At 45.7% G+C, this 22,931-nt stretch overlaps 1 protein-coding gene across 1 annotated transcript in view; it reads left to right on the forward strand.

Moving 5' to 3' along the window:
• Window positions 1-22,931, forward strand: part of BRINP2 (BMP/retinoic acid inducible neural specific 2) — a 108,052-nt gene that overhangs the window by 56,275 nt on the left and 28,846 nt on the right. Inside the window, exon 2 of the mRNA XM_031435720.2 lies at window positions 1,651-1,997. Coding sequence (XP_031291580.2) covers window positions 1,729-1,997 — 269 coding nt within the window. The 5' untranslated portion in view covers window positions 1,651-1,728. The remainder of the gene's footprint in view (window positions 1-1,650; window positions 1,998-22,931) is intronic.

The raw sequence follows: 22,931 nt of genomic DNA on the forward strand, positions 1-22,931 counted from the left end.
CAGGAGTCTGGGAGTGCCGGGGAATTGCTTTATCCCCAGGGAGCCCATCTCCGGACTTTGGCAGCCAGAGAAAGTCCTCAGAGCCACAAGTTACAGGTGTTGGGGACTGGAAGTCATTCTAGCACACGCCGGTTGGTACAGGTGAGGGGAGATGGGCGAGACTCTGACAAAATGGGTTGCACATTGAAGACAGAAGGGAGTGTGATTGCAAGAACCCCCACAGGATTGAGTTGGCCCTGTGCATCTGCCCACAGGTTTATAAAGGTGACTAGTCATCCTCAGAGAAGTGCGGGCACTGGAAATCCAAGGCCTGTGGTGAGTTGCAGGCAGCCAGGTGTTTTGAAATCCAAAGTCTGACTTCTTTCCTGGCACCTTCCCTCCAACTCAGAGAGGGCAGGGCAGGAATGCACTCATCCATTCCTTCAGGAAGGGTCTTTGAAGGCCTACTGTGTGCTCCCAGGAGCTAGGAGAGGAGGATACACAGCTTTTATGCTACACAGTGAGGAGAAAGAGAGCATGACGGGTATCCGTGTGTTTGGGGGTCTGCTCTCTGATGACAGCAATAGGGCAATCTGCTTTCTCATTCTAACACCATCCCTGCGTGGCTTTTTGTAAAAGAACGGGTTAGATGTTCAAAGCTAGAAAGGGTCTTAGACATAATCTAGTCCAGTCTCTTTACTTTCTCTAAGCGATAACTAAACCCAGAGACGGGATGTGATTTGCCCAAGCTCACCCAGCTTCATAGCAGTGAGAGAACGTCACTCCTCTGCCCACAATTCACCATCCGAAAAACTGGGGTTGTTATTTGCCTCCCATCAAGTTTCTAGGACAGCACACCACCCGTGAGGCTGTTTCTGAAGCACAGTGAACATTCCTGACAGAGGAAGACAGAAGTGGGTGGTGTTAGGTCTACACAGGACACAAGGAAGAAACACACTGTAAGGGTTAAGGATTAGACGATCTGAGTTCAGAAGTCTGCTCTCTACTTAAAAGCTGCATGAGCTTAAGCAACTTTCTTCATCTCTAAACCTCATCTTCTCTCATCTGTAAAATGATGACAATGCTGTTTCCTGTAGGATTTTTTTTTAGTTGAGCTATAGTCAGTTTACAATGTTGTGTTAATTTCTGGTGTACAGCATAGTGATTCATTTATACATGTACTTACGTATTTCTTTTCACATTATTTTTCATTATAGGCCATTGCAAGGTACTGGATATAGTTCCCTGTGCCATACAGTAGAAACTTGTTGTTTATCTGTTTTATATATAGTAGTCAGTATCTGCAAATCCCGAACTACCAATTTATCCCTTTCCACTCCCTTTCCCCTCTAGTAACCGTAAGTTTGTTTTCTATGTGAGTCTGTCTCTGTTTTGTAAATAAGTTCATTTGTGTCCTTTTAATTTTTTTAGATTCCACATGTAAGTGATACCATGGGATATTTTTCTTTCTCTTTCTAGCTAATTTCACTTAAAATGGTGATTGTTTTAAGAATTAAGTGAAATATACATCAACTCTTAGCTCAATGCCTAGAACGAAGATGTGTTACTCAAAGATTTGGAGAATGGGTCCTGCCCGCGTGCTTTGATGCTCACAGGCCCTGGGGGTCAGAACGGGGTGTGCAACTGACATGTCCGTGTTGTGCTTTTCAGTTCCAGGAGCCCTGGAGGAGCGGCTCAGAGCGGGAGAGGGTGGCGAGAGAATGAAGAAACCAACCTCCCGGGAGAAGCATGAGGTGGCAGTGCGGCACTCGGTTTAGAGGGCTCCGGCCGGCGGCGGCCCCGTGGGCAACCCTGCTGGCCCTGGGCCTCCCCGGTTGGGTGCTGGCTGTCTCGGCCACGGCGGCCGCTGTGGTCCCCGAGCATCGTGCCTCCCCCGCCGGCCAGCCGCCCCTGGACTGGCTGCTCACAGACCGGGGCCCCTTCCACCGCGCGCAGGAGTATGCCGACTTCGTGGAGCGCTACCGCCAGGGTTTCACCACGAGGTACAGGATCTACAGGTGAGTGGGGCTTCCCCGGGAACCCAACCTGGGTGTGTGCTCGCGGCCCCACCCGCCCATCCAGCTGGCAGGCCACAGACCGCATAGCGGAGGGGCCGCAGGCGGGGAGAGTAAGCCTGCCATGTTGGCTTTTTAAAAAAAAAGAAAGAAGAAAACACATGCAAGCTGGAAAACCTGCTGATGCCTCCTGGGGAACTTAGCAAAAGGGTTTCTATTTATAGGTTGTGCTGCTTATAAATTGAGGACAAATCAGGCGGCATCGAGTCAGCATGTGGCCCGCACTGCTGCGGGAGGTCAGAGTCAAATGCTGGGGCCGAGTTTTAACTAATGGGTGAGGTACTTTTATGAGTTGTAATTACCTAGACATGCAAATGAAGGAAGGGCAGCCCCAGCTCCTGCCTTAGAGGTGCGGGGAGCCCAGCAGGGGCAGGGACGGGCCTGCCCTTCACCACGGTCAGCACCACAGCCTCTGGGGGCCTTGTGCATGGGTATGGGCTGGCCCTTCCCTGCCCCTCAGGCTCGTCCTCAGGTGCATCAGAGCTGAAAGTCAAACATGGGACCTGCCTGGTCCACCTGAGGAGGGGTGAAGCAGGCACAGATTCCTGGCTGCTGGACCAGCACTTCCAAAGCAAAAAGCTCCTCAAAACCCCAACCTCGGGCAACCCAGCGAACCTCAGGGCTCTCTCAAGTGCACCCTGAGTTCAAACTTCCCTTTCATCCCTCTGCCCATTCGCCCCCTTAGCATCACCCCCACTTTCTCTTTACTTTGACTGTAGTCTTCAGACAATCCTGGGAGCTTTGCTGGAATTTTTTTCTTTTATCAAAGACATTCATTTTCTGATTACAGATTAATTTCTAATACAAGAGAGAGACACACACAAAGAGGAGGAATATATGAAAAAGGAGGGGGGTGCTGCGGGAGGAGAGAATATACGAAAAGTACAAAGAGAAACAAGGCTGGAAAGTCACCTATTCTTTTAGCACCTAGAGGTTGCTATTGCTAACCTTGGGCCCATGCGTTCCTAGTCATACGAATGTACTAAATGTTTCAGCCCTTTTGCTAGACCCAGCACTTTACTTGCCTTACGTACGTGAGCTCATTTAATGCTCCTGACAATCCTCTGTTGGAAGAACAATTATTCTCCCCTTTTTCAACATGAGGAAATTGGGGTCCAGAGACGTTAAGGAACTTGCTAAGGGGCACAGAGCAAATAGTGAAGGCAGAATTAGCTCCCAAGTGGTCAGACTCCAGAGTCTAGGTTCTTAAATATACTTAAAGAAATTATATTTTTCTGTTTCTGAGAGTTGGTTTTTTTTTTTAACTTCTGCAGTAACCGTGCAGTCCATTTAGTTTAGAACAGGCTCTCAGAAATAAGGTTTTCAGGTTTTAAGGTATTTAGCACCGGGAGATTCCCAGGGTAAGGGCAGCTGTTTACAGAGGCCATTCTGCTGATACATGGATCCCACACACCGATGCAGACAAAGGGCCAAGACGAGGTATTTGAAGGGCTGGTGCTTCATGGGTGCAGAGGTATGTAGTCACAAAATCCTGCTCTCAGGAATAGCCTTCCCTCCTTTCAGGCCATTTCTTTCCAATCTGGCCTTAGAAGGGATTGCGGTTCACACTGTCTGCTTCAGTGGCTCTGGTCCCTGCTCTCCTCCAAAGACTAGAGTGGAAATTCACACAGGGCCACTGAGGCAGAGAGCAGCCAGCTCAGGCTGGGAGTGGCTGAGCTAACACCTGCTCCGGCACAAGTAGGCAGACAGAAGAGGTTACCTCGACTCTCAGTACATGTATAAGACACTAGACTGCGTCCCACAAATTTTCCATAAGGCACATTCCAGGTGATGTTCCTCTTTATCCAAGAATTTCTTTTTCCATCTCCCCCCACCCCCCAAAAAAAAGAGAGAGAGAGAGAGAACATCCACCCTAGAATGTATTTAAGTAGTGAATCCTTTCAGTCCAGGAAAACAAGATTGAACTTACCTCAGACTGTTTATCCCAGATCTTTCAAAAACACTGTTATCACCAAAAAATATATATATATTTAAAGTATATTGGAACTAAAACGTTGGGCTGGGAATCCCAACACCACTGTTCACATCAAAGGGCTACTGGGGGTGAAGCACCAGTTTCCTTCTCCCCTCAATAGGTTTTTCTTCTCATCAAGCCCCAGCCCCAAGCCTGGCAGCCCCCAAATGCCTGAGCAGCCGCTTGGAGCTGGCCCATGGGGAGTGTCTGTAATCACTGTGCGCCAACCACCGTTCTATCAGGCAGTAATGGTTTTTTGATCATTTAATGTGACAGGCTCTTACCATGTGCCAGTCTGTTTCTCTGGGGTCACTTATTGCACATGAACCTGTACTTGGGGAAACAGTAACCAGTCATTCTAACAGGACTGTGGCGTTCTCATTTGCGACCCCTTGGTGGGACGACCAGAGAGTGGTCCCCCGCGGCTGCTCCCGGAGCATTCTGGGAGTCCTGCCTCCAGTTCTCAAGCAAAGCGGTGGACCCAGGGAAATGCAGGACTCCGTATTGTCCCCCTGGGAACTCGCTCTAATCCCTTCCCTTTTTGTCTCTAGGGGCAGTTCCCTCTGGCAAGTTCAAGACCTTGCTTTCTCTAACTAGAGCGGGTCACAGAAAACTGGTGAAATATCCACTGAAGGTCATCCCCAGTGACTAGAAGGGCATTTTGTCCAGAAGGGCAGGGGGAGAAAAAGCTTGCAGAGAATGTCAGAAATGATCTGTGGTAAAATATAGGATCTTGAACAGAATTAGTCTTTTATTCAATTCTGTAAGAAAGCTTTTGGTACCTAAAATTCAGATGGCATCCGCATGTGCTTTCTATATAAGGAAGGAGATGGACCGTGATGGGGGAAGAAGACTTTCCAGTAGGGCTAGAATATTTGGTGCAGAATTACATGATGCTTTCTCGCACAGCAGAAGAGAGACCCTTCTTGCCTTCTAACATTGTAACAATTAGACAACCAGGTTCTAATATTAAGCTCCACATCCCAGCTATTCTTACTTGGATATCAGACTGTGCTCCCACTTGGAGGAGGTAACTGGTCATCCCAGAAGAGCTCTGGCCTCTCTAACCATGTGTCCCCAGGGACTGCTGCTCTCTCCATTTCACGTTTGTATTCTTGTAGGCGAAGGTGCTTCCGAGGGAAGGTTCTGGAGCCAGATGACCTGGGCTCTATTCCTGGAGCTGCAGCTTACTAGATGTGTAATGTTGGGCAAATTATTTAATTTCGTTGTTTCCCAGTTTCCTTATTTGTAAAATTAGGACACTAATAGCACCTGCCTAATGGATTGGCATGAAATTAAGTGAGTTAATTGATGTGGAACTCTTAGAAGCATGCTTAATAAATATTACCTATTACTAGGGTATCCTCAACAAATATTAACCAATGAGAAAATTATAATGAGGTGAGAGCCATGGGTGCCATCTTTGTGATGACATCTGCTGAGGGCTTAGCATGGGACAACTTGTATTAGGAGGAAAAACATGTTCTCTTGCTTTCCTTTTTAAAGTATGTTAACTTTAACTCTGTCTATCTGTCTCTCTGCTGGGAGAATGAATGAATCTTCTCTGGGGCACACTCTTACTGGTCTTGTGGGCTACCAGAAAGAGCTGGAGCATTTCCAGCATATTTTAGAGTCTCCACAGGTGAAGATCTTTCCCCTAAAGTAAGGGATTGCCAACTGAGCAGGCCTTCCTTAAGACGTCCTACAGAAGCAGGTCACTGGTCACTGCCAGATCCTTGGTCTCAGAGATGATGTGAACAAAGCCAAGATGGCACCATTACAAGCAGAGAGACAATATACATTCATGTTGAACCTTCCTAAATAACACAGTGTGCTTGGCTGTCTCATCCAATTTTTGGCAAGCTTTTAAATTCCATTAGCCAGCCTCTCAGCATATCCTCAAGCCCGGTCAGACCAAGATCTGAGTAATCAGCCCACTTCTCAGACACCGCCTCATAACAGGCTAGCAGTAAGAGCTGTAAGAGCAGAGGTTCTCCAGTTCCACTTGTGACCCCCAACTACCCGCCTTTACTCCGCTCTAAAGCCCCCACTGCAACAAACACTTAAGTGATCAACCTCTCACAGCAGCCCTATGAGGCTAATGGGAGCTATTAGGGTTCAAGGCAGTGAGACGGACTTGTTCAAGGTCAGAGAGGTAGCCAGTCACAGCCAGAAATAGTACTCAGAGCTCCTGACTTGAAGTCTCCTGCTCATTACTCTAGACCATGCCACTTCCCTTTGACTGGTAAGTGCATCTTCATCATAACACGCAACCTAATCAGGCACCTAAATTGAGCTGATGCAAATGTAAATATGGTTTCTCGAAACACTCTAGCGGTAATGTTCTATTCTCTCTTTGCTACAAATCAAAGTAATGAGCAGTCTGGTTTTTTTTTTTTTTAATTTCTTTTTGTATTAAGGCTTTAATAGAGAGATAATCATGGAATTGGAAAAAATCCAAGCCACTATGATGAAACACTTAAAACTCGGAAAGAATAAATTAAAATTAAGAGAGAAAGTTAGAAATTGTACAGAACAATGAGTATAATATTGTGGGTGGGAGAACAGCAGGTAGAATTCCAAATTATTGACCTTCGGCATCATTACCTCCATTTCTATCTGCCTCTCTTTCAGAAAGGAAGGATCTGGCGGTATGTTAGAAGTCTTCAGGGAGAAAAACAAACCAAAAATAAATAAAGTAAATAGATATCTTCATAGGAAAAAAAGACCATTATATTCTGATCATGTTCCGGGCAAAGTTTGCAAATTTTGAGAACCAAAGTAGAACAAAGCTTAAAACCAAGAGGGTGGAGTGGTACCCAGAGGTGGGCAGTGTAGAAGCAGGGACGTGTTTTAGCAGGTGCATCTGAAAATACCCAGCAAGGCAACCAGAGATAGAGTCAGATGACTTGGTGAATGAAGGCAGTTAAGGCAAAAAGAACTTTTCAGCAGCCACCAGAGCAATGACTCTAAGAAACAGTAACCTGTTTGTAATTCATCAGATGGAAAGTAAGATTTGGCAATAGCTTACAGGTGAAGAAAGTAAGAAATAGGCAAAACCAATTCTCTTATCCACACTGCTCCAGCAGCATTGGCATTACCCGAGAGCTTGTAGAAATCACAGAACCTCGAGCCTCACCCTAGACCTACCAAATCAGAATCTGCATTTTAACAAGAGCCCCCGATGAACAGTATGACATTAGAGCTTGATTGCACTCAGGGCTTGGGAGATGGAGAGCAGAGCAGGAATGACCAGGGTGGAGAGGGGCAGAAGGCTTCATGGTGAGGCAGCATCCTCCGTGATGCATCTGTGGTAGGAAAATATTTACAGGAGATGTTACAAATGAAGTCAAATAGTGGTCGGGGGAGGTTAAATTTAGGAGTTATCAGTGCCAAGGCACATGAACTCTTAAGAATAGATCCAGCAGCTGGGAGAAAAGTTTAAAAGCAGAAAAGGCCGGAGGGCCTAGAACCGGCCTGTGGGTGCCTCCCGGGAGATGCAGAGGTGAGGAGGCAGGGAGCAGCTGTGGAAGCAATCACAGAAGGAGCTCCAGAGCTGATTTATCATCCGGACCACGTCTCACAGACTTAACAAATACTGATTTGAATAAACAGTGAACCCTGGGAGAGGCACCATCTCCAATTAAGAGATCACAATCCACATAAATAAACGGCAAGCGAAGGCAACCTCAGTGGGCCCGGATGAATCCCGGTGATTGGCTAGGCGTCCATTACGCTCCATCGGTGGAGAAGGGCTGTGTTATCACGCGGCTGCAGGGCGCCGCGGGGGAAGCGTGGTTCTCCGGTGGTTCTCCGGCGGATGGGACAGGCGTGGGTGGAGGTGAGCTCTTCTGGAGAAGCGCCCATCACCTGAGCAAACTGGTTGATCTCTGCCCTTCTCGCTGTGCTCATATTTTGGCAAGGGAGTTTGCTGGGGTGGAAGGATAAGCAAACTAGAGCAAAACAAATTAGAGCAAAATCGGAGGCAACGCGGAGTAATGAGCCTGCAGTCTGGGCACAGGTACTATTTCTCAGTCCATAGAAGTGAGGAGGTAAGAGAAGGACAGAACAAAATGTCTAGAATTTGCTTTCATCAAGAGTTCAGTGCTGGCTAAATGTACAGCCGGATACCTGACACAGGATATCTATCCAAGGCTGTTGACCTAGCAGAAGGCCTTCACCCAAGGAATTCTATTCCAGCAGCGTCTGGATGACGAGCCTTGCGAGGGCACATGGGCCCTTGAATGGGGGCTTGCACATCCTCATCTTTGTGCAGCGTCCTGTCTCCATCTCTGCCATGGAAATGCAACAGCAGGGCAACCGACCTCTGCAGAGGAGAGGGGTTCTGCTCTCTTGGAGCAGGGAGAAATAGCACAGAGACCAACGACTAGGATTCAGGAATTGTAAGAGGAGCAACGTTCCTTCAGTCTGTTTTATTGAAGGCCACCCCTGCTTATGCTTCTACCAGATTCTGATAATGAACCATGACCAGGGAGGACACAGGTCCTGATCTGCTTAGAACAGCAAGTGGCATGTGGTGGGGCATTGGTTCACTCATGACATGTTTATTGAGTATCGTTGTGTACAAAGTACACAAAGACAAGTACGTTTGGAGAAAGTGCTGGATTACTCTGCACAGACAGGCCAGGAAAGCTGGGCTTAAAAGAGGATGCCTGGGTCAGACTCTGATGGATGAGTGGAGACCCTCCAGGTGGGAGCTTGGGGAACGGTGCTGTAGACACAGGAGCAGAATAACCAGAGGTGTGGGAGCACCAGGTGCGCTTTAGAATCCAAGCAGCCCGTCCCGTGTGTCCAGCGTAAATGCCGAGAAGCATGTGACTGTGTCCCTTCTTCACCCGCTCTTCTCTGCTGTGTTCTTTCTGCCATATCTTGTTCCTCCAAAAGGCGAAAAAGCATCTCTTAGACACTGACTTCTTCCAGGATGCAATTTTAAAAACCTCTCACCTGGAGGGGGCATGGGATTTTTCCCTGCATTAGCAGTGAGTAAAATGAATTAAAAGTAATTGCATATCTGGAGAAGGTAGGACCAAAGGCAATTCTTTGCATTTCTACCTTGGTAAAATGGAGTGTGAATATTCACCTGGTGAGGAAATGGCAAGCAGTCTTTAAGGTTTTATGAAGCCACTAGTTCAACTGAAATCCAGCATCATATATGCTTAAAAAATTAAATTCGGAATATAAGCTCCCCACACTGTGTGTTTGCTCACTTGGTCCTGTTGCAATATTTACGGAGCATCTGCCTTCTGGAAAGCATTATTCTGGGCATTGTAGCAGGCTACACAAGATGAAGAAAACAGGGTTTTACTGATTACCAGGAATTCAGCTGTCCAGTTTGAGTGACAGCACACACACGGAAAAACAGACTGGAACGTAGCGGGAGAAGAAGCTCTGGGGAGAAGAAGATATTTAGCACATTCTCGGTGACTGATGGATAGATTTGCTCCCTGGATGCCATATCAGAATGAATTCTCAGGATGTCAGTCCTGCCTTCCCCCAGGACAAAATGACTCTTGCCCCAAAATTTCCCCTGTGTTTTGGGGCTCTTTCCAGGTCATCCACTGGGCTTGAAATAGGATTGCAAAGATGGTCTGTAAAAATAAAAATGTGCAGGAAATTCAGGGAAAATCCAGGAAGGCCAAGGGGAGAGATCTACATCAGTCTTGTTTTTCGATGAGATTTAGTAGAGAGATCTTGAGTCAGTCAGGCAGAGAAAAAGAGGATTAATTTTTGCTTTGAGAAATAATTAATTTTATTCATGAATGAATGGCTACTTAGAGACGTGTCTATGTAGAAAGGAGTGAGGTAGGCTTCATCTGGAAACTGTCATGACACAGATGCAGGCAGGCAGGGATACTGGCTAGCCACGTGGTCTTTTCATTTTTTTTTCCTTTTTCTCCTCAAGAGAAGAGCTTTTTCTGGGTCAGCTTTTTCCCCTTCATTCAGCTTCTGCCACATTTATCCCACCTCAGGGCTTCCCACATCTCCCACAAGAAAATTGTTTCAGCCCACGTAGCCTAGAACGTGTGGTGGGGCATTGATTCACTCATGGCGTGTTTACTGAGTGTCTTTGTGTGCTGGCCACGCCCGAAGTGCTGAGGAAACAGCCGTGAACAAGACACAGCCCAGGCCTCGGGAAGCTCTGCCCTCAAGGAAGACAGACCCGTGGGAGCAAGTGGTTGGAAGTGGGCTGCGGTCTGTGAAGCGGTGCAGAGCGCTGTGGGTGACGAGTTGGGTTCTCGTGCCAATCATCCATCTTCTCCAGGGTTAGAAACAGGTGAGTGTGCTCGAAGCTAGTGGAACAGGTTTATTACCAAAAAGCTGAGTTGGAGGTGAAAGTCTGGACCCAAGTCTGAGACAAGGATTTCTACCCCCACAATCCATCCCTGACTCGTATTAAAGAGCCTTTGGGTCTGTCGGACTGATCTGCACAATCCTCAGTGCTGGAGAAGGCATCACTGGCTACTGCGGATGGGCTGGGCAGGTGGCCTCAGGTGGAGCTCCACCGAGGAAGAGGGGAAATCCCTCGGAGGAACTGTCAGCTGCAGGGTGTGGATGTCCAAGAGACAGAAGGCTCTTGTGAGCAGGGATCCCCAGGCATTGACTTACACTGTATTGAAGTGTGGACCACAGGACAACAGGCTCTCCCCCATCTCCGCAATTTCGTCATGGATGGAAGGAGTAAGGGGGCAAAGACAATAGGTTGTTCTGGGAGGGCAAATACATAACTTAGGAGAGGAAAGCAAAGTATTCCTTCTATATTGTGAAATATTCGTAACAGTAATTAATAGCTATAGATGTTGAGTATTCGTAATATACTCACCATTTTACTAAGTGCATGGTACTCTGTCTACGTATAGGCTAAAGTTATCCTGAGAGCTTTACAAGGGAGATGCTCGTTGTATGCGTATTTTACACTTGAAGACACTGAGTTTTAGAGACTAACACACAACTGGTAAGAGGAAGCGCCAGCACTTAATCCTTACAATAAGGATCTCAGTCTGACCATTAAATGATTATTATTGAATCAAATACATTGAATCAGATCTGAGCCGGGGATTCTTAATGCTCCAAGTGAAATGGTGCCTCCAGTTGTAACCAGCTTTGGTCTCTGCGCCTCCTGGTGTGCAAGCAGATCTTGGGGCTGCAGAAAATGGGTCTCAAGGGGCTGGAAGCTGTCCCATCCCACTCAAAGATCCTGCAGTCCTCTGTTTGCACCAGAGTTCTCCAACTGCACTTGGGCTCCGGGGAACCCTTAGTGGGAGGAAGCTGCAAATGAACCTTCCTGAAGCAGTTCACCCACAGAAAATTTTGTATGTGTTGGCCATGCCCTGCTGGTGTATTTCTGTAAGGGTGCAGTGGTGAATCGAATTTCCGTAAATCGAATCCTCTCCTGGAAGGACACTTAATGCCATTTCCAAAATGCAGTATCTTATTTTTTGCCTGGCAATGGCTTATAAAAATTCAGTGCTAAGCCAGTCTCTAGCCCCTGACTTTGCGATCAGGTAACTGCTCGTTGTAAGCACACATATCTGCTTGGAAATGACTTATATTTCAAGGAATATTTTCATACAGCCAGAAGACACTTGGGTGATGCAAATAACCTCTGCTTATTGGACTATTTTATCTTTTAAAAAAATTTAATTTAAAAAATAATTTTAAATTAAAAAAAATTATTTAATTTACAATGTTGTATCAATTTCTGGTGCACAGCAAAATGTTTCAGTCGTACTGGAGTTCTTCGCAAATTTGGAATTTCTTATCGTGCAAGATTGGCATACGCTCTGGGTCACTCCCACTTACCCTTTGCATCCACAGCACATCATGGAATCAGATGAAGCAGTGAAGCAGACCTAGGGGCTGAGATTCCCAAGGCAGTTTTAGGCTTCGTAGGTCTAGGTGTGGGCGGATTAGGGCTGCTATACCAGGGACACGGCTTAGGGAGGATGCAGGAATCTAACAGAGATCCTCTGCCTTCCACGTTTGCCCCTTGGCACCTGTTTAATGCTCCCTGGTTCTGCCACCATGCCACCATGCCACCATCAGGCTCTCCCCTGAGCCCAGAAATGTGTGTCTTTCTCCCTCCCCCTGCAAAGAACAAACAAGCTCTGGATGTCAGAATGAGTCGGGGTGAACAAGAAGTCTCACTGGCCAGGCAGGAGGCCCCGGTGGGAGACAAATGAGGTAGCCAGACCCAGCGCTGCCCCAAGTCCTTCGTTACCAGCTCCATGCCTGGGGGAATTCTCGTTTCCCTCGTATGCCCAGAGAGCCTGGGCCTTGCCTGGGGACGTGCTAGTGACGAAGGAGGAACAGACAAGAAGACTCTTTGGGGAGTGAGTTCTGGATCCACGGAGGCACGTGAACACTAATGATCCCTCGACAAGGGTCATAGTTGGTTCACTAGTAACAGAGGCAAACTGTAGCGTGGTGAGCCGGCCCGTGCTTAGCTGGGTTCTGTTTGTTTTCTGAAGTGTGAGCCTGATAAAGGCCGCTTGGAGAGGAAGGGGGGCTGCGCAAGTCCTTGAGTGTCAGCCTCAGTCATCTGGAAACTCATGCTCAAACAGGACTTGATAGAAGAAATGAGACTCTGGAGGCTGATAGAATATTCCTTTGCCTTCTGTTACCACCAAGTAGGGCGGTGTCCATTTTGGTACCTGCAGGCCAGGAGACTAAATCAGGGAACTACGGATTTAGTGGCTGGCTTGGAAAAGGAGGCCAGGTTTGCAAAGACAGTGTCTGAGGATGCAAGGAAGCCTGACAGTGTGGGATGCAGAACAGAACCATGGTGCTTGAATCTGTGAATTAGAAGGAAACTTTTTCATTTTTTATTGAAGTATAGTTGATTTACAATGTTGTGTTAGTTTCTGGTGTACAGCAAAGTGATTCAGTTTCATAAATACACACACATATATATAATATATTTAATACACACACACACACACACACACACACACACACACTCTTGTTCAGATTCTTTTCCATTGTAGTTTATTACAAGCTATTCAGTATAGTTCCCGGTGCTATTCAGTAGGACCTTGTTGTTTATCTATTTTATATATAGTAGTCTGTTTCTACTACTCCCAGACTCCTAATTTGTCCCTCTTCCCCACTTCCCCTTTGGTAACCATAGATTTGTTTTATATGTCTGTGAGTATGTTTCTGTTTTGCAAAAAAGGTCATTTGTATCATTTTTTAGAATTCAAATATAAGTGGTATCATATGATATTTGTCTTTCTCTGTCTGACTTACTTCACTTACTATGATAATCTCTGGGTCCATCCATGTTGCTTCAAATGGTATTATTTCATTTTTTTTATAGCTGAGTAAGTATCTCATTGTATAAATATACCATAACTTCTTTATCCAGTCATCTGTCAATACGCATTTAGGTTGCTCTCATGCCTTGGCTATTGTAAATAATGCTATTATGAATATTGGGGTGCATGTATCTTTTTGAATTAGCGTTTTTCTCCAGGTATATGCCCAGGAGTGGGATTGCTGGATCATATGGTAAGTCTTACAGTTTTTTTTTAAGGAACCTGCATACTGTTCTCCATAGTGGCTGCACCAATTTACATTACCACCAACAGTGTAGGAGGGTTCCAGAAGGAAACTTTAAAGTCATTTACTTCCTATCCGAGGCAGACAGCCACTCTGCAAATCCCCAGGAAAGTGGTCAGGCAGCCTTGGCATGGGCAGACCCAGTCCTGCCTATCTCTAAGCCGATTTCTATTCAACAGCCCCAGATACTGTATAGATCTTTGTGAAATTGAATCTCAGTCTTTCTTTCCATAATTCCACGTATTGGTCCTGACTCTGCAGTCTCTTCTTTCTCCAGAATAAGTCTCCAAGCCTCTTCTTCACAACAGGTCTCCAGGTATTTGAAGACAGTTCTTATTTCCCCTGATTCTTAGATTTGTTAGCAGGCTGTGGCTTCCCTCCAGAGGTTCTTTTTTCTCCCTTTCCTCTCCTCTCACATTCTCTCTCTCAAACTGTCCTTGTTTCTTTTTTTCTCAACTCTTCCTTTTCCATCTTTCATCTTCATGAAATCATTCAGGACCATGATTCCATCTATCCAGTCACTTTGTCATCACCTAAGGCCTCAGAGTTCCCCTCTGGGTCCTGGTGAACAAGGAAAGAGATAATAAATAAGAAATTGATGTTGACATAAGATTTTCTTCCTAAACCAGTTCTGGCTCCTAGAAATCTTGCTTCCTCGTACCTTTCAAAATCCTTACGAAGTTTGTCGAGGATCAGTACCAGTTCCCTATTCTGACATTTCTTAGACCCAGCATTTTCCTCTCCACGGATTTCTCTCACTTCTTGTGTTCTGTGCAGTTCTTGAAAATTAGTGATGGTAGTTCTAGGTCACTGGCACACCTCAGAAAATGTGGTGACTCTGCTCTGGACCCAAAGCATCAGTTCTGCAAGGGAAGTTGGAAACATGTTCTGGGTTTATGGTGAGAGAATATAGGTTTTTCATCCAAGTGAATTGTAGGAGAAAAATATCCTAGCTTTTTTCTCAGCTTTGCAAAGAATCTCATCCCCCTCTTGATTTGGTTTCGTACAGCTAGACCTAGCTGGTGGTAAAATCATAACCAGAACTGCCCTCATCATGGTTCCTACTACACTTAGCATATCTCCTGTATTCTTTGCTGAGCTTCCTGGAATGAGCAGCAACCCGGACACTGTAACCCCTGCCTCTTCCCCATCCCCATCTTCCATTTGAGTTGTGGGGCTTCTGTCTCAGGACTGTCTTTCAAAGCCAGCCTCTTCTCTCTTGTCCTGGCTTCATCATTGACCACTTGGCCTTTTCTCTCTTCTCCAATCCAACCTGCCTAAAATCCTCTGTTGGTCCCTCTCTACCCAAAGGATAAAACCCACATGTGTTGTCCTCGCATTAAAGTCTCCTCTAAATCCGTCCATTCACGACTGCAACAAATAGTCCTTGATTATGGACCCTGTGCCACTGATAATGCCCCACCCTTTCTTCCTGCTTCTTCTCCGTTCCAGTCTCGGTGAGCATCTCCAGATTTGCCCAGACACAGAGGCCTATTTAGATCCCATGTGTCTTTCCATGTCCCATTTCCCCTTCCTGTAAAGCCCTTTCCATGTTCTCTGCCAGCTGAGCTCTTCCTCACCTTGCAAACCCATTTAAACGTTACCTCTCTGTGACGTCTTCCTTGGCTCCTGCAAGTGAGTTAGTTATTCCTACTTATGATTCCCCATCAGTCGGTTCGTACTTCTGCTAGGGAACTCATTTTGTGCAGTTAATTAATTATTTATTTGACTATCTCTGTTTGCTCTTCACTTGGCTCTGAACTCCTCTAGGCAAAAAAAAAAAAAAAAAAAAAGTTTTATTTCATCTTTGTATCTCCAGATCCGTGTACTATGTCTGCCACATGTAAGGATATAATAAGAGAATGAAGTCATTCATTAAGAGTAAGATTCTGGGACTGAATCAGATGAAGCAGAAAGCAAAGGGTTGAGGTTCCAGGCTCTAGAATCCTACTATGTGGGTTTAAATTGAATTTCTCCTGCTTCCAGCTGTGTGACCTTGTACAAGTTATTTGCTTCTGAGCCTCATATTTCTCATCAGTCAAATGGGCAGAATAATAGGACCTTATGGGATTATTTGGTAATAGCTAAAACATGAATTTGGTTTATTTCATGATAAAGACGTTCTTTTTTGTGAGTGGTCTCCTGAGAATAAATATGGGGGACAATAGAGTGGCAAATCTGGAGAAGAGGAAGGAAGAGAAAATACAGAGGGATTGATTGAGAAAAAGAGAACCAAGAAGGGGAAGTCTGAGTCTATCAAACCCTTTCAACTGCAGTCTTCATGCATTAACCAGATTTATTGCTTAGAATCTACATAGTCTTCTCCCTAACTGTAGCCTGAGTTAATCTATTCACTGATTTTATAGTTACAGATAGTCCAGAATAAATCCTTAACAGTGACAGGTACCTTCCCTGTAGAACACAACTCATCCACCACAATCCCATAGCGTTAAAGTCAAGGTCTCAAGACCAGCACCATTTCCAACTAGACTTACAAGAGGAAGAGAGACCTGATACGGGAATATTACTGAGCTGTGGATGTCTGACCACATAGGCAATAAAATCAGGTTATTGAAAGGGGCCCTTATGGACAGTCATATCAAGAGTGAAGGTTATTTGGCCAGGCTGCACTGTGAGATTGACATGATCAAGGCACAATTAGTCAGAGGAGGCTAACTGCTGGAACAAACGGCCCCCAAATCTCAGTGATGTAATGCAAGTTAATTTTTTTGCTCATGTCCAATGCAATTTATGGTAGGGTTAAAAGGAGATTGCTTCATGAAGTCATTCAGGACCAAGACTCCTTCGTTTTGGTCCCTCTGCCATCACTTTGGACCTCAGAGTTTGCTTGGAATCCTGGTAGACAAGGAAAGAGAGACAGAGTGAGAGAAAGCATGAAAGATTTCATGGGGAGTCTTGGGGAGTCTTATGGGCTAAGCCTGGGTTCACCTAGTGGCTCAGTCACATGGCTCCACTTAAACGCAGAGGAAGCCGGGGAAAATTACCTGTGGGCCCAGGAGGAAAATGAAATAGCTTAGAGAACAACTTCCCAGTCTGTGCCACAAGGGGTGAAATGCCAGAAAGAGGGGGAATACAAGGCCCTAAATTTAAGTTCAAAGCGTCAACTTCATAAATATAGGGTACAGGGGTCCTGGATTAGCTGTGGGGGAAAAACTGGGGTTGGAAAATGGGGGAGTCTGGTTTGGCCAAAAGATTTACTGTTAGCCAAGAATTTTGTCTCAAAAAAAAAAAAAAAAAGGAATGCAATATTCAGGAAATATGTAGAGTAGAAAGATCATCACTGTCTTCACTTTGGGTTGGTATGTGTCCTTGACTAAGGTACTTAAATTATCTGACTCTCAGCCAGCTCAGCTATAAAATAAGATTTAAGCTTGTGGTGTAAATCAGTGTATCTGTTGATTATTACCACAATTATGGATATAAAAATATCCCCCCCAACTCAGTAGCTTAAAACCAAAATCATTTGTCTTGCTTATGCATCTGTAGATTGACTGAGTTAGCTATGCTTCAGGTTGAGGGTCTGCAAGGGCACCACTAGGTCTTTACTCCAAAGATGTTTATTCTGGGTCTCAGGCTGCAAGGGCAGCACCTTGCAGGTCCATGGGGGGAGCATTTCTCCTGGTGAGGGCAGGGATGCAAGAGAGAGAGAGTGAAAACATGCCATCTGGGGCCCAGAAGTGGCACTCTGTCACTTCTCTCCCTATCCTTTGTCCAAAGCAAAGTCACATAGCCAAGCCCGTTGTCTATGGGGGAGGGACATAAATTCCAATCGTATCAGTGAGTGGTACTGCACAGTTACATGTCAAAGGGCATTCTAATACAGGCGAGAATGAGGATTCAGTCCACCACACGGACATTTGCAAGACTATGGTGATGATTAAAAAAATGTAAAGCATCCAGTCCCATGACTGGCAACACAGGGGCTCAGTAAACTGACACTGTTATGATAGTTGTACTGCTGATGATAATGATGTATTCAGAGATTGTATCCTAGTGCACTCCCGGTGGCTCAGAACACATCTGCTGGATTGGGTTTAATTTCGGTTGCCATCTTTGAAAAGAAGTACATGGACAAGCTAGATTGCAGGCAGAGAAGGTTAAAGCACCAGGGCCTTGGGATCTGGAAACTGTACCGGAGGAACTAAAAATAGTTAATCCAAGGAAGAGTGGCTGATATAAAAAGTAAATTCTCCCAGATACCAGAAGGGCTATCTCATTGCAAAGGGAATAAACTTGTCGAATAGAGGAAGGAACCGCCAGTCTGAGGGAATTCTCCTGGAGTTAAGTGGATAATGAGAAGCCCATGGACATTTGCTGGGGAGAAACCTGGCATGAGCTGTCAGCTTGCTGAACAAAGACAAGCACGCAGGAGGTGAAAAGTAGCAAACAAAACCATTTTCTCCACCAGCAGATGAGCTGTGGGGAGCGGGTTGGGAGGGAGAGCAGGTTTTCTGTGCCTCGGAAAACACAGGTATCAGCCCCTTTCTTTCCTTCTGGTCTCATAGACTCACTGATCCTTCATTCCAATGTGTCTGCTGCATGTCATGTTGATGCTACAAACACACCATTCTCAGTGCCCTGTCCAAGCTCCCCAGCCCCAACCGGGCAGTGCGAGATTCGCCAAACAGTAATCTCTTCCTCCTCCTTTAAGCTTGAGTCTCCCCTCCCCATTTCTCCCAATCAGCCTTAATTAAACTGTTTGAAAGCTACAGCTTGATTTTAATTAGAGCAAAATTGGGAAGATTAGAATGAAATTGGCCAATCATTGTTTACGGGCCGTTGTTTGAGAACACAGCAGGCTGCTAAATTACCTCCACGCCAGGCTTCTTGAATTCTTCCAGTGGGAAGGACCTGGGCACCGGGGCACTCGGCGGGCTGGCCTTCCTTCTGCTCTTATCCCTGCTAGAGTTGCAGGGGCTGAGATATTATTTAACCAAACACCCTTGGGTTGAAGCTGTTCTGCCTGGGGATTTCTCCCAGCCACAGTGGTCAGCGAGGCAAAAGAATTTCCTGGGATGTGTGACAGAGGTGTTCAGTGGTCTCTGAACTTGAGCACAGGTCATAGAGAAAGGCAGAAAATCATTTGTAGCAATGGCTTGGGTTCTCAAACTCTACCACTGATCAGCTAAGAGGTGGTCACTTTTCCCAGTTTCTCAGTTTCTCTGTCTCTTCGTTTGTTATCATCCAAAAGGTCATGATAACTCCACTTCCTCTTTCTCGTGGTCCTTGTATTGATCAAATTGTTGAGCTTGTGTAAAAACTATGTACAGTGGAATTTTTTTTTTTACACAAAACTAAAGGAAAGCTCTATATCCATATAAGAGATCATGGTTTTTGTTATAATTTCTTTTTAGAGTTCAGATTAATCATGTCTTATTCATTATAGCCATAAAGACTCTAACAGCCAAGTACGTTACAGTAATCTGTTGTTGAGCTAGAAGTCTCCTGATGTGACGCATCTAGAAATACTGCCTCCTATGCAGGAGCCAAACCTTGTCTAGCCCTCAGCCTCTAAAATACCCGGCTCGAGAACAGGAAGCCATCCTAGTTGAGCCACCCAGGTGGACAGCTGGCGTCCCTCTGTGTGTGTATTGGCTTAGCAATTCCTTCATGTGGATTTTCTAAGACAAAGAGTGTGAGCCATATGGGAAAAAAAAATTGGGTAATGTCTTAGCTTGATGGGTTGCATTCCGTGAAGAGAGCCGTAGCCCCGAATGCATATGAAGACAGAGAAGGCTGCTTTGGGTCTGGAAGTCTTCAGGGGAAATCAGCACTCCAGCATTCAGCGGGGTTTACTGAGACTCCTGTGTCGAACTGGGAAGTCTCTAGCTAGGTGGGAAAAGGCAATTCTCCAGGAGAAAGGTGGGCTGTGAGAGTAAAGATGTTAGTGCTAGAGCCGGTTGGTATGTGAGAAATTTCCCCATGGTCACTGGCTGACGGTTTACATAGACAAAGTCAAGTCAGAGGAAGAATGACAAGAAACCTATTTTTGTCCTTGGCTTAAGGCCAAGCCATCTTTTTTTGCTCCAGAGTTCTTAAATATTTTATTTAATGACCTGTCCTGTGTCTTCCTTCATTTTTCAAGGAAAATCCATCATACTTTTTCCTTACATGTGTGGTTCATGTCCAGACCACCTTGTAGAGAATGATACCCCAGTTCCTTTCAACCCTAAAGGTCTGGAGGAGGTGCCACCAAAACAGAGGTTGTTGGAAATAGATCAGGGGAGCTGAAGACTAGAGAGGGCGGCCTTCCCGAACACAACACTTCACTCTTTCTGTTACTGGAAAGTAGGTTCTTGTCTCCTCGCAGAAAGAATTCAGATGAGACATGGAGGTCAGGAAAGCAAAATGAGGATTCATTGAGTCACGGTGCGTTCCCAAGGGGCGAACAGGTGGCCTCGGGTGCGCAGCTGCCCTGAGTTTCTTTGGCAAGCTGGTTACATGGGGTGTAAAAATGAAGGGGTGGAATAATCATGAGAGGGAAGGGTTTGGGGTCGTTTTCCCTGGTCTTCATCCCAGCTCCACCTTCCTGAGGGCAGGAGGGATTTTTGTCCTTGCTTAGTCTGGATCGGAAGTGTCATGGCATCGCTGCATGATGGGCACTTCTGATCTGCAAGGCTCATTGTATTGCAGTGAGGGTGTAATGAGCAAAAGGTTACATTCACACACTTGAGATTCCTGCCTTATCCCACCTTTCTTTGTCTGCCTCTAGGACACTTGTCAGCCCCAAATATGTGGTTTCTTATCAGCCATAGGTCCCCGCTTTTCTCTGTCTGCCCGAGGACCCCCGTTATTCCTGCCGTTTGGTTCATGCCTCCACTTACTCTGCTCATATCTAGCTGTCTGCCTGCTCTGACATTTCTGCCATTGTTTTCAACACCTTGAAGCTGAGCATCCTGGGCTCTGTGGCAACCTTAAGGCTTTTCCCCAACCTCTCAGGGAGTCCCAGAGTCTCTTCCGAGAACTGCTGCCTGAGTGAGCAGGTGATGACTGGCTGGCTCTGCTGCAAACAGCATTTCATCCCTCCCCATAAACCCAGGCTGGATTCTAACTCAGGAGGGGCAAGTGGGCTCCTAGCACTCAGGAGCACACTGACCCTGGGACAGGATGGTGCCAGCCTGCTGGGGTGCCGCAGCGGAGGGGGGTGGGTAGATTGCACACTAAGGGTACAGGAAAGGCGACTTGCCAAATGACAGCCATATCAGTGGTCTTGGAAATGGGCTAACTGTGCTTCCCACACAGAGAGGGAGAGAGATGTCTGTGGGAAAATTGGTAACAATAATCTGTCTATTAGCATGAAGTCTCTCAGCACAACCACTCATATTGTAGGTTGTAATATTCATTGCTACCAGATTTCAGCGTCATTGAGGTCATGTTGTTTTTGGTTTTATGTATATATATATTTTTATTGAAGAATAGTCAGTTTATAATGTTGTGTCTATTTCTGGTGTACAGCACAATGCTTCAGTCATACATGAACATACATATATTCGTTTTCATATTCTTTTTCACCATAAGTTACTACAAGATACCGAATATAGTTCCCTGCGCTACACAGCATGAACTTGTTTATCTATTCTATATTTATCAGTTAGTATCTGCAAATCTTGAACTCCCAGTTTATGCCCTCCCACCCCCACCCCCTCCTGGGAACCACTAGTTTGTTTTCTATGTCTGTGAGTCTGTTTTGCAAATTAGTTCATTTGTCTTTTTTTCAGGTTCCACATATAACTGATGTCATATGGTATTTTTCTTTCTCTTTCTGGCTTACTTCACTTAGAATGACAATCTCCAGGTCCATTCATGTTGTTTTTGCTTTCAAACTATGGATTAAGAAAAAAAACAGCAACTTTCTCCTTCAAGACCTCACAGGGAGGGAGGCTTCATAGGTCAGGACTTCGTGGGAGCCGGATCAGGGTTCTCAGTTTACAAGCCTGAGAAGTGGGACTTCAGTGCAAGGCAGCTAGAAACAGCACCGGAGGTGGAAGAGCCCGGCTGTGCTCTCTCTGTGTTTCATAGCTAACAGCCCCGGACCTTGCAGGGGAGCGTTTTTTTTTGGGGGGGGAGGGGGCTCTAGCTGGCGGTTCTCATTGACCGCGGAGGAACACAGTGCTGCCAGGTGCCAGGAGGTTGGTGACCTTAGAGTCAGTAACTATGACTTGGAGGCATCCTTTTTTTTTTTTTTTCTCACTTACATCTTTTAAATTCAGAACACCTTGTAGCCATTTCGTATTCTAATCAGAGGCCCTTTGCTTCAGACCCGGAGCTGGCCCGGCCCCAAGCCCTGCTGAAGCTCCTGTTGCCTGAGGGGTTGGCATGGCTGTCGTTCAGCTCTCCCATTTCAGGCCCCTCTCGATTCCGGGAAATCCCTAACCTCATGTACAACCAGAAGCATCGTGTACTGGCAATCTGGACGGCTAGTGTTAAGCAGTCTGGGACAAAGATAACTACGAGCAGTTCAGAATGTAGATACGTAGTTTTTTGGTTATGTCTACAATGTTCTCAGCGCTGGTATGCACAGCCGCTGTCACACGCTGGATTTCTCCGTCCAATCTGGATTATATGTTTCCTGAACTTTGTTTTGGTTATTAAGGATGTTATGGGCATGTTAGTCCTTTGACAGAAATATGTTTTGTTCAGTCTAGGCTGATTTGAAACGTGATGGAAAATGGACTAAACTTCTGTTAATTACAGCATAGAGTGAAGAACCCTTTTGAAGTGTTGCGAGAACACCTTTGAGGGCAGAGTCCACACTGGAGACTGGTCACCCTTGGCTTAACCTGTGAGCCCTCTATGCAGTGGCCTCTGCTGTGCTAAAGGCCCTTTCCATGTGGTCTTCCCTACTGCTGGAAATGTTTGCTTTCTCAGACTGTTGACTGTGAAACAAACACAGTGGGAGAAGATTTTAGGAGAAATGGCTAAATTGAAATGGAAATTTACTTGATGTCTTAATTGAAACAAAGATGATGGCTTAATTGAAGTAGTATGCGTTAATATAACTGATATATAGAAAACATCCTTTTCCTAGGGAAAAAAAAAGAGCCTTGATTATTTTATTACTGGAAAAAAAACCTGCTAAATGAAAAATCGGAAATGAACATTTATTCTTTGAATAGCTCAGGCTGCCTTCCAGTGTTGCCTTCTGAGGTTTGCAGTTGCTGGAACGAACCAGGTTAATAAGTTCTGTAAGCACATTTTTTACCATTCTGGCTCAAACTCCATTCACAGCTGTTTCTCCCATTATTTTGATTCAGTGAAGGGCCCCAAAGGGCAGGCAGGAAACTTAGTGAAGTAGAAGAGAA

Source organism: Camelus dromedarius, chromosome 23 (genome assembly GCF_036321535.1).
Source record: "Camelus dromedarius isolate mCamDro1 chromosome 23, mCamDro1.pat, whole genome shotgun sequence".
Lineage (NCBI taxonomy): Eukaryota > Metazoa > Chordata > Mammalia > Artiodactyla > Camelidae > Camelus > Camelus dromedarius.